Below are 15,584 nucleotides of genomic sequence, written 5' to 3'. Positions count from 1 at the left end.
AGTTAACCAAGAAAAGCTTTAACTATCTAATCCTCAACTCCTTCAGAGACCCAAGAAGGAAATATTACCTAACAAAATAAAAACAGGAAGCGCATGCAAGCAGCTTCCAAAAAAAAATGTGAGTTGACAGAAACAGCCAGCTGCCTGGACAGTCACCTGAGGTTTCTCCGCAGTGTTGGGGCATCATCTTCAGCCTTTAGGCTTAGCGTATCTGACAGACTCATTTGTGAACTAGGATGTATACAAGGTCAACAGTTTGACCTCACATTTGGTGAGAGCAGTCCATGTACCAGAAACACCTGAATTCCATTAGTGTCATGTCATGATTTAGGATTTTAAATTCTGGAAATTATTGATGTTTTTTCAATTCATTTGTCCATTCCTCTTGGTTGTGTGTGTGTATGTGTGTGTGTGTGTGTGTGTGGCTTCATCTTGGCATCCCATTCTTCTCCACATCCCTCTATTAAATGCTAGTCTACCATTGAGAGGTGTGAGCTTAGTTACTCTATGTCTAACTAACTTTCATTTCTTTTTATCCTAATAGTTGGTAATAATAACATTTGTTTTTTTTCCGAGATAGGGTTTCTCTGTAGCTTTGGAGCCACCTGTCCTGGACTAGCTCTGTAGACCAGGCTGGCCTCAAACTCACAGAGATCCACCTGCCTCTGCCTCCCTAGTGCTGGGATTACAGGCGTGCACCACCGCCCAGCTTTTTTTTTTTTTTTTTTTTTAAGATTTATTTATTACATATACAGTGTTCTGCCTACATGTATCCCTGCAGGCCAGATGAGGGCACCAGATGTCATTACAGATGGTTGTGAGCCACTATGTGGTTGCTAGGAATTGAACTCAGGACCTCTGGAAAAGCAGCCAGTGCTCTTAACCCCTGAGGTATCTCTCCAGCCCAGAGACCTTATTTCAAAGGAATAATGTATGGAGTAATAGCAGACACTTGCTCTCACCTGCCCCACTCACACATGTACACACATAAGCGTGAACATGCCCACACACCCACACCCACACCCAAATGAAAACAGAGTAACTATGGTTGGATTTACTTTTTCTTTCACATAAGAGTTCCACAGAGACAATCATCATTCTCAGTGTACATATCAGCTACCATGTTTTGGTTACACTAACTTATGTAGTCTATGTGTGAGGGTGGGCCTGTGGGCCATGGCATGTGTGTGGTCAGAGGATGAGCTGCAGGGGTCAAGCTTGGCAGCAAAGTACCTCTACCCACTGCACCATCCTGCCAGCCCTAGACTGGAAGATTTTATTACAAGGAAATTTAAGGAAATAATTTTCTGTGTTCTTGAAATAAATGCTAAAATAATTCTTAAATAATTACTAAATGACTTGGGTCACTAAAATGTTTTATTTGCTAAAAAATAAATACACTGATATCAATTATGATCAAGACTTTGCCATTTTTTCCATCTGTATATGAATACATTCCTTTATTAACAATGCCTAAAACTTACATGTATATATTTACAGTGACTATAAGCACAGAAAGATGACCAATTTGTTAATGATAACCTGAATAGTGGATTTCTAAGTAATTTTGTTTTCTTTTATATAGCTTCTGTATTTTGTACATTTTTCTATTTTGCACATTACCCATTTATTCTATATATATACCAGTAAGTACTATGCAAATAAATGCACAGGGAGGAGACCTGAGGAGAGCTGAAAGTGGCTCGTCCTGCCCACTCCCCGGAGACTGACAGCACCTACTGTATGCGGCATAGTCCTGCCCACTCCCCGGAGACTGACAGCACCTACTGTATGCAGCATAGTCCTGTCCACTCCCTGGAGACTGACAGCACCTACTGTATGCGGCATAGTCCTGCCCACTCCCCGGAGACTGACAGCACCTACTGTATGCGGCATAGTCCTGTCCACTCCCCGGAGACTGACAGCACCTACTGTATGCGGCATAGTGCTGTGTCTCACCTTCTCTCCTGTATTTTTTTATTTAAGTTTTTATTGTTAATGGTTTTAGTTTTAAATGCCGGGGCAATTCATGTATTTCAATCCCAATATTCCAGGTCAGAAGAAACTGCTAGTGGTCTTGACCAGGGCTGTGTTTTTGAGACCATCATGTATTTTTTATGCATACTGAATGCCTTCCTAACTCTTGTAAAAACAAGACATTTGTCTATCACACAAACATCTGCCTATCTGAATATAAAATGCAGGTCTTTTTAAAGAGCAAATTTTTACATGCACTTATTTGGCATGTTATTTAAATAATGTAACTTTTTGTATTAGGGGCTTTAGAATAAACAAAAATATTAAAAATACACAATGTAAAAAGATTCTGAATTTACAACAATCCAACACTCCTGGCCATGCTTGGCTGTTGTTTCTGTTAATGAGAGTTATCCTTAGATTTTTCTTTTTCCTTTTTCTTCTGTTTTTCTTCTGCTTGTTTTTCAAAATAATCTTTAAGAAGATGGTCTAGCTGTGGTTCACACTGGCTTGCATGCTGCAATCCACCTTCCCTTCCTTAAAAGATACGAACATAAGAACACTTCTTTACAGGGGTCTCCATGTTCTTGTGCCCTCGGGCATCTCCCAAGGGGACATGAGTCACAGCTATTCCTCACTAACCACACTAACCACCCAGGTTAACTAACCCCACAAAGTCAGTTCTGATTAAAAATGCTTAAAATAAGTACATTTTTATTTTACCTTCACAGTGTTGGATCACACGCCCCCATAGTCGATTTTTCCTCAAACAGGATAAACTTCCCACAATCAGCAAATGCCTCCTTCCTCGGGTCAATGCAACATTCATTCGTTTTTCTGAATCAATGAATCCTACTTGTCTTGTCCTCACACAGGACAGAATAATGATATCCTTTTCAGCGCCCTGAAAGGCATCCACTGTGGACACCTGCACAGCTTTAATATCAGGATGGCCAATGTCCACAGCACTGAGTAAGTGGCAAATCTGTAGAGAAAGGACAGGCTCATGAAGTACAGAGATCATGAAGAACTTAGTCCCCAAACTGGTCAACAATGCAACCACTGGAGTAAACTACTTCAGAAACATTTTTTATCTTTCTTATGACTCATATGAATTTAGGTACAAAGCTTCTAAAATTAAAAAAGACAGTATTATTTTTATTTATGAAATAATCAAATGACGATTAACCTATTGCAAGGATTTTATTTTTATATGCTAATCTGAACGGAGAAGTAATTAATAATGAAAAAGAAAAAATACTAAGAGAGAAAAGACTATAAAAATCTACTTAGAAGTAACTGGCTCTTATGTACATTAATACCTGGTATCCATCCTTAATTTACTGATGAAATGTAATAATGCAAGAACATTTTGAAAAACAGCCTCAATTCCATCTGTCCCCAGACACAAAGCATACACCACATTTTCGTCTTCTAATCTGTTTATTTACATTTTGTCCCAACAGCTGTAAAGTGAATTTAATTAAACCTTGTTAGGTTTACATTGAGTTATGCAGAAAAAATCCAGGCCAGAAAATACATCAGGATGTTCTTTTGTAAGTACACAAATGACAGTTCCAAAGGTCTCAGGCACCAAAGTGAACTACTGCTAGTGTAACACCAAATATTATAATACAGACTATGATGTTTACTATGTGACAAATATCATAATATGTAGCACACACCTTGTACATCTGCGACTTGTATAATGTTATCACCCCAATCATGGAGCCCGCTATTCCACTTACGATCAGTGATTGGATTAGTTTGAGTGTAAAAGCAGCTTCTGCCACATTTTGAAAGCTGTTCTCGCTTTCGACCTGGAGTAGGAAGCAGATCTGAAATTATCTTCCCAGAAAGGCTACAGAAAGACTGAGTGAAACCATGCAAACAACAATAGCATTAAACCAAGAAATTAAGTAGTGATTCCCATCAACACTGATGTCACTCACCTGTTCTGCTCCTGTTACGTTGTAGAAACACAGCGTGGGCAGCCACTCCAGCACAGGGCTCCTCTCGGTCTCTGAAATGCCATTCATGAGGTTTCCTTCATAAAACAGATCATTAGCTATGGCACTGATCACAGGGTGACAGCGGTATTGGGTTCTCAACAGAATGGGTCTGTAACCCTAAGAAATTTAGATAGAGAAAAACAAAAAGTTAAAACACAGCATTTCCTTTTTCTAGGAAAGAGAAACCACATTTAAAACATTTTCGTGTTACATCACACTCTTAGATAAATTATAACAATGAGTGAACAAACTACAGATAAAATATTTAAAACACATTATGAAAAGTGTGTTCACAGACTATAAGACCACAAAATAGAGAGTCAATCAAATCTTAATGTTCGCTCCCCCCACAACATTATGCTTTTATAATCTACCTGGAGGCTGGCCTAATAATGAAGGTCTTTTAACCTCAGGCAGGCCTGGAGTACAAGCCTGTGATCTCAGCTCTAGGGAGGCTAAGGTGAGCAGGTCACAAGTCCAAGTTCTATCTGGACTACACCAGGAATTCAAGGCCAACTTAGTCAGACACTATCTCAAAACCCCAGGTGAAACGAGGGCTGTGTTGCTGCCCAGGGCAATGGTGCTGCCTAGTACACACCAGGCCCCACGTTCAACACCTGCCAGCACAGAAAGAGCTACTGATAGTCTGTTCACTTTCTTACTTGCTAAAGCCACTGTCTCATTCAGAATATTCAAAGCAGCTCCAGCTCTCACTACTGTGTCCTTGCATCCAAGTCTCACCACTCCAGCAAGCTTCTGGAACACACTATCGGCCAAACTTTCCCGTTGTTATTAAAACATCTTGAGTAGGTGCAAAGAATGCCAACAACAAACTTATATAGCAAGTGTAGAGTTAATGACCTCATGAACAAAGCATCTTCTACGAGAAACATAAAAAACAATGAAGACATCAAGTCTCACTACTCTAAGGGGTATAGATTTGGTGAAGTTTCTAAGTCTAAATCAGCACACATGCAAAACCTAGGATGAAGCCACAGGTAGAAAAATACTGCAAGGACCATTACTTGTAATAGAAGTAACTAGGTTTACAATGATAGAGAGGTGACTAAATTATGTGCAGCTACACAACGTAATATTCAGTGATTTCTGATATCACTGATGATCGCAAACCAAGCCTTCCAGAAAGAAGACCAGAGGTTACCAGGTACAGGAGGGAAGGAGGAATGGGAAGTTATTATTTAGTAAGTACAAATTTGCCATTAGGGATGATTTAAGACAAGACAAAACAGTGTGGGCTGGTGAGATAGCTCAGTGGGCAAACTTTAAAACTATGCTAAGTAAAAGACAGATATAAAAGATATACATTGTAGAATTCCATTAAGATAAAAACACAAAACAGATAAATCCGTACAAGCAGACTACTGGGTGCCAGGGGCTGGAGGCAGGAAGGTGTGGGGAGTAACTGCTGAACGGGTATGAGGTTTCATTTGGAGGCAACATCGTTCTACAAAATTGGTCTACAAAGCAAGCATTACCTCAGTACTAGAAGACCAGATCACCACAAAAAAGAGAACTATACACCAATATACATGAAGAACACAACTATAAAAATTCCCAATAAAATACGCACAAAATAATTCAACTCCATTAGGGAGATCATACACCGAAGAATGGATAAAGAAAATGTGGTACATTTATACAATGGAGTATTACTCAGCAGTAAAAAGCAATGACATCATGAAATTTACAGGCAATGGATGGAGCTAGAAAAACAAAATCATCCTGAGTGAGGTAACCCAGACTCAGAAGGACAAACATGGTATATACTCACTCATAAGTAGATGCAAAGCAAAGGATAACCAGGCTACAATCCACAACCCCAGAGAAGCTAGCTAACAAGGAGGACTCTAAGAGGGACACACATGGATCGTATCAGGAAGAGGAAGTAGTTGAGATCTTCTGGGTAAACTGGGGTGGGGGTGAGGGGAAGCGATGGGGAATGGGAACATGAGGGATCAAGATGGCTGAGATGCAGAGTTGGAAGAGGGACGGAGAAGGAAAGCAATGAAAGAGATCTATCTTGACAGAGGGGGTCGTTATGGGGTTAGGGAGAAACCTGGTGCCAGGGAAACTCCCAGGAAATCCACAGGATGACCCCATCTAAGACTCATAGCAATAGTGGAGAAGGTGCCTGAACTAGCCTTCCCTGGTAGTCAGATTGGTGACTACCCTAAGTGTCATCATAGGATCTACATCCAGCAACTGATGGAAGCAGATTCAGAGACCCACAACCAAGCATTGGGCCGAGCTCCTGGAATTCAGTAGAAGAGAGGGAGGAAGGATTATAGGAGCAAGGAGGGTCAAGATCATTATGAGAAAAACCCCAGAGACAGCTGACCCAAGCTAATGGGAACTCACAGACTCTGCACTGACAGCTGGGGAAACTGCATGGGACCGAACTAGGCCCTCAGAATGTGGGTGACAGTTGTGTGGCTTGATCTGTTTGTGGGGCCCCTGGCAGTGGGACCAGGACTTTTCCTGTGTACACAAACTGGCTTTTTAGAGCCCATTCCCTATGGTGGGATACTTTGTTAGGCCTTGATGCAGTGGGGAGGGGCCTGCCCCAGCTCAGTATGTCAACTCCCCAAGGGAGGCCTTACCACCTATGAGGAGTGGATGGGAGATGGGGTGGGAGGGAGGTTAAGGGGAACAGAATAAAGGGAGGGAGGGGGAAGTGTGGTTGGTATGTAAAATGAAAAAAAATTAAATAAATTTAAAAAGAAAAGAAGTCAAATTATCCCTATTTGCAGATAACATAATCTCCTTAAACTCAAAGACTGCAAAGAAACTTCTTAGACCTGATGAATACTTCTAGCAAAGTAGCAGCTTACCAATAAAGATCAACATATACAAATCAGCACTTTTCTATACAGCAATAATGAACTGTGTCAACAGAAACAAGTCTGGGAGTGGTGTCACAGCAAGTGGGAAAGAGTCAGGAAGAATAGTTGCCTAAGGATATGTAGTGAGTTTAAGGCTAGCCTGGGCTACCTAAGAACCTGTCTCAACCCCCGCCCCCAAACAAACAAACAAAAATAATCACATTAGGGAGGAATTCATATTTATAATAAAAATTTAAATGCCTATGAATAAGCCTAACCAGATATGTGGAAGTTCTCTGCATGCTCTGTGATGCAAACTTTTAGACGCAGAAGAAATGGAAACCATTAGGCGATGAAAAGACCTCTCATACACGGATTGGCAAAATTAACATTAGAAAATGGCTTTATTACTGCAAGTAATTTACTGATTCAATGCTGTCTTCATCAAAACTCCAGTCATCCTTCACACGACTAGAAAACAAACAAAACCCAAAAGCAATTCTAAAATTCAACTGACACCACAAAAGATCCCAATTAGCCAAAGTGATCCCAAGCAGAGGAATCAATGCTGGGAACCTCACAAGCCTGATTTCAACCCGCCAGAGTCACTGTAACAAGAACAGCCGATGCTGGTACAGAAACAGACACACGAACCCGTGCAACAGAAGAACGCACCAAGAAACGAACCCACAAAGGTATCAGAGCTTGCACAGAAAAAGACGGCTTTTTCAGCACTGCACTGGGGAAACACACCGTGCAAGAGTGAAACTGAAGGTGTATCTCTCAACCTGCACAAAAACCAATCCAGACTCGATCAAGGTCCTTAGTATAAAACCTGAAACTCTGTAACAAGTAGAGGAAATAAAGGCAAGGACAAGGATGCGAATGACACCCAAAATAAATAAGAATTGACAAATGGGACTACATGAAATTAAAAAGTTTTCTACATAGCAAAATAAACCGTGACCAGAATGAAGAGAGCCTGGTGAATGGAAGGCAATCTGCCAAGAATACATCTGACAGGCGTTAATATCTGAAATCTCCAGAGCTCTCCCAAAATACTCAAACGGGCAAACTGACTACCCAGTTCTCAAGAGGAAAACAGGTGGTCAATAAATACATTTAAAAGTGTTCAACATCTTGGGACAGTAAAATGGCTTGGCGGGTAAAGGTACTTGTTACCTGAAGATCTGATTATGATCCCTGGAACCCGGATGGTAGAAGGAGAGAACTTACACAAGATGTCTGGTGACTTCACCTGTACCACAGCATGTGTGCCCCCTACTTTGCCCCCAAAAGAAATAAATGTAAAAAGACAAAAAATAAGCATTCATCATCTTTAGCCATTAGAGAAATGCAAATGAAAACTTTAAGAGATTGCCTTTCACCCAGTCAGTACGGCTAGCATCAAGAAAACACACGATGGGGACTGGAGAGGTGGTGCCAAGGTTAAAAGCACTGGCTGCTGTTCTAGAGGACCAGTGTTCAATCCCCAGCACCCACATGGCAGCTCAGTCACTGTCTGACTCCAGTCCCAGGGGATCCAGTGCCCTCTTCTGCCCGCTGCACACATGGTACACAGACAGGCAAACACTCTTACGTATAAAAACAAATACGATCTCAAAAATAAAATGTAAAAAGAGAAAAGCAGACACATGGTGACAAATGAACAAGCAGGTGGAGAAGGAAACCCTTTGGTCTCATGTTGGTAGGAGTGAAAAGTGATCCAGCAACTATGAAAAATCAGTATAGAAGTTCCTTAAAAAATTTTTAAATATAAATATATTTTTCTATATATAAATTAAAAAATGAAACTATGATCCAGATATGGCATTTCTGGGTTTTACTTGAAGGATTCTAAGTCAGCAAACCACAGACATATTTGCATAGTCATGTTTCTTATTCCACTATTCACAACGGCAAACATGTAGAAGCAGTCTGGTTACTCACCAATAGAGGAGTGCATAGGGAAAACCTGGGGCTCAGCTGAAAAGGGCTTGCCAGGCAAGCCTGATGACCTGAGTTCAGTCCCTGGGACCCACAGTGGAAGGAGGAAACAACTCCAGAAAGTTGGCACATGAAACACACACACTCTCACACACACACACACACTTACACAAGAATAACAAAACAAAACAAATTTGTAAAGGAAAGATGGTACATAGATACAACAGTTTTATTCAACTTAGAAAATGAAGTTATGTAATTTGTATGAAAATGGATGGAACTAGAAATCAGAATGTCAATGAAATGAGCCAGACTCAGAAAGCTAAACACTGTACTTTTTTCATATATGAAATGTACATTTAAATATATCTACTCTTTACACACACACACACACACACACACACACACACACACACACACAGAGGACATGAAAGCAGAAAGACTATCAGAAGAGAGCAGAATGGAGAACAGAGAGTAATTGAATACAAATGTCACGAAAGCTGAAGGGAAACTATTGGGGGATGATGGAGACCAGCAGGGGTGGAAGAGAAGGGGTGTACAAAATAAACAAAAGAGAATGACATGTGTGTATTAGTGAAATGTCACAGTGAAAACCATTTTTGGCATGCTAACAAAAAATAAATAAAAATTTAAGTATTTACAGAAAAATCTTTTTTTTTTTCTCTCCATTACTAGGTAATGGTTGCTGGGTACCTAGACAGAGGTAGTGGTTGCTGGTACTGTGATGAAATGCCACTTCACTGTTCCTCTTAAATGGAACACTCATGGATAATGGAAGGCAATGTACACTAAGAAACACTTCTGTTTTAAAGGCATGTTAGAACAAGAGGATTCCACTTGTCTTTAAGATGAATACTTTCCAAGGAACTCCAATTATAAAGTATTTAAGAACAAGGATAAGGTACCATACCTCCATCCTTTATCCACCCTCACAGTATACAATCCATGATAACTTAAAGTAGTTAGAAGTACATGCCATTAAGCAAAGTCGATCAAAAAGAGTTTGTTCCAATCCATTTTCATGAGCTGCATCAGAACCCTGAATTGTAGGAGGCAGCTGTTTGGGGTCTCCAACGAGAATTAGCTTTTCAGACTCAAACCTAAAAAGAAACAATTTAGAAAATTAATCTAAGCAAAGAGAAAGGGTATACTAACATCATTCATTGCACTTTCCTAAATGTATTCTTAGAATTCACGTGTCAAAAGTGGCCTAAGAGCTAGCAAGGTTCAACGGTGCTAATTGGCATTTTAAAGGTTTTGAAATATTACTTCAGAGAATACTCGGTTAGGCAGATGGTTCAGTGGGTAAAGTGCTCTAAGACCTGAGCTCATATGCTGGCACTTGCCATAAAAGCTGGACACATTATAGTACAAATCTATAATGCCAGTTCTGGGAGCTGAGAGACAGGAGGACCCCAGGGACTCACTGGCCAGATAGCTGAAATGGTAAGCTGTGGATTCTAAGGTGGAGACGGCTAGAGAGACGGCTCAGTGGTTAAGAGCACTTGTTTTTGCAGAGGACAAGTTTTGATTCCTAGTACCCGCAGGGCAGCTCACAGCTGTCCATACTCTATTCCAGTTCCAAGATGCACATGATACAGACATATGAACAAAATATCATACATATAGATAAAAATTTAAAATTACAAAAGGAAAAGAAAAGAATGTGAAGAACCACAAAGGAATGCACTAGATGCCAACCTCTGGCCTCCACATGTACATCTATTTGAGTATACATGGGTGAACACTGACATACACACCCATGTGCACACACATGTTCACTTAACATACATTTTTTCCACACAAAATGTACTAAGCGCCCTTCGCCTCTACATAGAGTTAGTGTTTCACAGAACACATTTGAGAAACAGTGATCTTAAGACCCCAGAAACTCTTAAGCTGTCCTGGAATTCCTTGGCTTAAACTCCGTTGTAGAAGTGCGATAAGGGCTGGAGAGATGGCTCAGCAGCTAAGAGCAATGACTGCTTTTCCAGAGGACCCGGGTTCAAATCCCACAACCACATGGCAGCTCACAACTGTCTGTAACTAAGGTTCCAGGGGACCAAACACCCATGGCAAAACACCAATGGACATAAAATAAAAAATAAATTTAAAAAAAAAGAAGTGAGATAAGCAAGGCCCTCAGGACAAAATGTCATTCTAAGTAGGAACAAGACAGTGTGGGGAAGTCCTAGTTTCACATACAAACCTGTATCCAAATCTCAACTCTATCTGTTATATCTGTAGCTCTCCCTGCTTTACATTCTTACCAGTAAGCTGGAGGTAGTAACTCCAAGCATGGCTGTTAAGGATCAAATGAAGGCCGAAATGTGTTTAGAATATAGCAGAACTGTGTTAACACTCCGTGCTCCACCCAGGGCCTCAGTGACCCTCCAAACCTGGCTGCTGGAGAATGACCAAATCACTCTGATTGCCCAGGACCATTTCAGTAAAAAGCTAAAAACCTTGTGCCCAGGAGTCTCCTGAGTCCCAGGTAAGACCCGACAAATGGTGCCCTACTGACTCATCAATTGGGAACTGAGCAAGGTCTCCTGGTCATACTGTGTTGGACTCTTCTATTTTTAGTCTTCATGGTCCTGGGGATTAAGTCCAGGAATCACATTAAATACATGTTGTATCCAATGAACTATATTCCAGCCTCAAAGACGCTTTAGAAGCACAATTCTCCACTGGCTATAAAGGGTTAGTTTTTATACTCTTAAACTTCTGGGGACAGGGGCTGGAGAGATGGTTCAGTAGTTAAGAACACTTGGTCCTCTTCCAGAGGTCCTGAGTTCAATTCGCAGCAACCACATGAGATCTGGTGCCCTCTTCTGGTATGCAGGCAGAACACTGTATACATAATAAATAAATCTTAAACATTTCTGGGGACAAACTTTCGTTTTCAATATGCTCGTCTATATATTTTTTCATAAACTTAAAAAATACTTTCAAAAGCTAAACCATCAAATCACACAAAAGAAAGGGACCTGGAGGACACTGTCCAGTGGAGGTAGGAACCACTAAAGTAGCTGACACATCTGGGAAGTCCTCTAAGGGTCCTAGCACTAATGCTCCTAAGGCTCTAAGGACTGTGTGATTCCAACAGCTAAGCTATAAGCTCACAAAATTTTGATATATTTACTTGAAAAAGTTTATTATTTACAAAGCTAAAGTTAGTAACTGAATTGTTAAGAATTCTGACAAGTCTTTGCTGAGAGACTGAACCCAGGAAAGGTCTGCACTAACTGACTTGTGTGTACTGTTGGGAAGAGAGCGGGTTACCTTGCAATTGGAAGGAGCGAGGCTGGTTCTGTCATCTGGCTGCACTCGTCCAGCACAACCACAGGGAATTTAAGGTCGTTCATGCAGGGGAACGGGCAGGCTGCACAGGTAATGCCAACGACTCGGACCTTTATTTTTAAAAAAAAGTGTGTAGAGACCAGGCTAGCTTACAATGCTCTACGTAGCCCACACTTAGCCTCCAACCTCCTACCTCAACCTCTGTCCTGAGTGTTGAGATTACGGTTGAGTTACCATGCCCAGAAAACAAAAATATCACTAACCAATGGCTATTAAAAGGAAATCAAGAATTTCCTGGAGAACTTGAAGGCTAAGTCAGAAGACTAACCAACCCTTGATTCCTGCTGATTAGAAATCAGTTGTCAGTTTGTTGCTACATTTTCATTACTCTCACATATAAAGTAGGTGTTACAGAAAATGAGCTACTTTATAAGGTCACTAGCCAGAACATGTTCACTGCTATTACAACAGAAAGGATGTATTAAAGCAGGAATGGTTCAGGAAGCTTCAAGGATGACTTCATCTTCTACGTGAGCCTGAATCAACAGTATCACATTTTATCAACACTAACCCATGTTTTCCACAAAGAACACAGAATATGCTAAGAAACTATCCTTTGCTTAACCTATGAACACTATAACACTGTGATTACTTAAGAAGGTAGCTGTCTAAGCAGGCCATGCCTGTAATTCCAGTCTCAGGGGGTTGAGGTAAGAGAATCAGGAATTCAAGGGCAGCGTGGATTACACAGTGAGTACCTGACTCAAATAAAATAAAACTTCAAATGTACTTTTACCCTTTAGTGTATCTGAATTGTACAAACCTTAAATATTATATCAAAATACCATTGTGTTCAAGGCACAGAGCTTGAAAGGCTAATATTTAATTATTATATAACATACAATAGCAAAATCAATTAATTTTTGAATTAGACATGCTCATGGTCCACTATCTATGAGTTATACACCTATATACTGTGTGAATTTTATACACACACACACACACACACACACACACACAATTTCCCTTCCTATTATCTATAGTATAATGCCACCTCATAGCAAGAGCAGTCCAATAAACAGATGATCTCCTTTTTAAAATTACTTCCTTTTAGGACTAGAGAGAGGACTCATCAGTTAAGAGCACTTGCTGCTCTTCCAGAGGTCCTGTGTTCAATTCCCAGCAACCACATGGTGACTCAAAATCATCTATTAGTGGGACCTGATGCCCTCTTCTGGCATAAAGTTGTACATGCAGATAGAGCACTCATTCTTAAAATAAGCAAATAAATCTTAAAAACAAACAGCAAAAGAAAAAAAGTGTGACTTTAAAAAGAAATCTGGGAGCTGTCGAGATGGCTCAGTAGGTTAGGTTAGGTACCTACAGTTTCTCCAGAGGACCTGAGTTCAGTTCCCAATACCCACACTGGACAGCAAACAAACCCTATAGCTCCAGGCCCAAGGAATCCAACTCTCTCGTCTGCTCTCTGCAGGTACCTACATATTCACATATATTCACACACACATACATATAAACATAAAAAATAAGTAAATAACTGAAAGCCACTTGGCCTTAGAAATCCTAGTGTGTAAGCATTAGTTCTTTAAAAATATTCAATCTGTAGCTTATACACTTCTCTTGGTACAACTCTGAAACACTACTTGTTATTTAATTTCTGGAAACTATATCTAACAAAAGCAATTTAGAAGAAAAAAACTTTAAAAAAATCTTATAAATCAATAAGCTTTTAAAAATATTAAAAGACAAAGGTTTTCCCTTAAGCATTACATTCATTTTAACTTGTTGTTATTATTTGAGACAGTGTCTCTCTATGCAGCCCTGCCTGGCTGCACTGGACTCGCTCTGTAGACCAGGCTGGCCTCCAACTCACAGACTTCCCTGCCTCTGCCTCCTTCAAGTGCTGGGATTACAGGCGAGCGCCACCAGGCCAGACCATTTTTATCTTTTAATTCATTTTACACTGCTGAGCGTGGACTAGTAAGACACTGCACTGCTGACTAGGAAGTAGGAGAATAAAGCATGCTTTGAAAGTTTTATTGTAAAGTCAGAGTACTGAGGAGCATCAGGTCTGTCTGCTTGACTGGACTAGTTAGTGCAGTTTAACTGTTAACATAGTTTCATTTGTGAATAGGTAATGCTAATAAGCAAAAGACTGTTATAACTGGGCTTTCACTAAAAATTATCAAAAAATATCAGCAGCTATTCTTTTTGTTTTATTTTTTGAGACAGCTGTCCTGGAATTTCCTGAGTAGCCCTGGCTGTCCTGGAACTTCCTCTGTAGACCAGGCTGGCCCCACACTAACAGAGATCAGTCTATCTGCCTCTGTAGTGCTGAGATTAAAGGCGTGGGGCACCACCACATGGCAGCAGCTATTCTTATATATTGTTATTATAGCAAGTTGAGTAATTTACATAAATGGCAATTCGTATTCATTGAGAACAACCAAATTCAGCATTTGGTTGAGTAGAGGTGGCATAGAGTAAATTCTACAACTTTGATTATAGAAAATTAATCTCAAGGACTCTGAGAACTTGTAGCTGCTAGGGAGGCAGAGGCGGGATCGCTGTGAGTTTCAGGTCAGGCAGGGAGGGCTCCACAGTAAGATGCTGTAACAAAAACAAAGAGTATTCTGGGGACTCCTAACATGCAGCCCTCTCATGTACTTGCTATTTTGCTTTCCCTGTAAGTTTGTATGACATCCAGCACACTAGCAGTGCTTACTACCAGAGAGGCAGGTGGAGGCCATTTCCCTGCCTCACTGATGTGGGCTTGGACATGAACAGAAGCTCTAAAGGTCTAGCCTGTGCTGCTTTAAGTACAAGGTCTTTTGCAGAGAGCACAAAGAACGAGACTGCCTCACAGTCGAAGCTGAGCCACAGCAGTTGACATGGAGTTCTACGTTGTCCTGAGATCCGATTGTTCAGCAGCATGATTTCAGCAATAGCTGACCAAGACAAGGTCTCAGACAGGCAGGTCTCTCAAAATCTCTTTGCAGAAAATGATCAATGTCTATGTGGTCTAAGGGAGCCAATGACTTTCCTTTTTCTTCACCCACTGTTCTGTTCCTCAGGTACCACTGTCATAGGATGAAGCCACTGATCTTCCTCTCCTACCCATAGATGCCCTTTACCAAGGAGATAATACTTCTTGTTACAGTCCGGACACCTGGCACCCAATGCCTGGGAGCAGTGGAGTGCTACTGGGGTCTGTGGGCACAGACAGATCCTGAGAGACCTGGTTCTCCAGGAGCACATCAAAGACAAATTTACACTCTGATATTTTACCCAGAGTAAAACTTTTTTTCTTTCTCCTAGAATACAACTAATTTTACTGAGCATATCGAGAACTTATTCAAAGCTCCCCATTTTTGTCTTACAGCCTCTATGTAAAGGCAGAAGAAGGAATGCCGCAGGCACGGTGAACAAGATGTTCATCACCAACTTGAAGAACGTCTGCAGC

General features: G+C 40.7%; 1 protein-coding gene across 1 annotated transcript in view; it reads right to left on the bottom strand.

Annotated features, from left to right (window-relative positions):
* Positions 1–1,375: 1,375 nt before the first annotated feature.
* The window catches only part of Zgrf1 (zinc finger GRF-type containing 1), a 59,855-nt gene continuing 45,646 nt past the window's right edge, over positions 1,376–15,584 (bottom strand). Inside the window, exons 21-26 of the mRNA XM_036190986.1 lie at positions 12,086–12,213; positions 9,777–9,900; positions 3,930–4,106; positions 3,663–3,797; positions 2,701–2,962; positions 1,376–2,514 (exon numbers count right to left, since the gene is read on the bottom strand). Of these exons, the coding sequence (XP_036046879.1) occupies positions 2,378–2,514; positions 2,701–2,962; positions 3,663–3,797; positions 3,930–4,106; positions 9,777–9,900; positions 12,086–12,213 (963 nt within the window). The 3' untranslated portion in view covers positions 1,376–2,377. The remainder of the gene's footprint in view (positions 2,515–2,700; positions 2,963–3,662; positions 3,798–3,929; positions 4,107–9,776; positions 9,901–12,085; positions 12,214–15,584) is intronic.

The sequence above is a fragment of the Onychomys torridus genome, chromosome 6 (genome assembly GCF_903995425.1).
Source record: "Onychomys torridus chromosome 6, mOncTor1.1, whole genome shotgun sequence".
Classification (NCBI taxonomy): Eukaryota; Metazoa; Chordata; class Mammalia; order Rodentia; family Cricetidae; genus Onychomys; species Onychomys torridus.
This window is presented reverse-complemented; position numbering and strand designations above follow the sequence as displayed.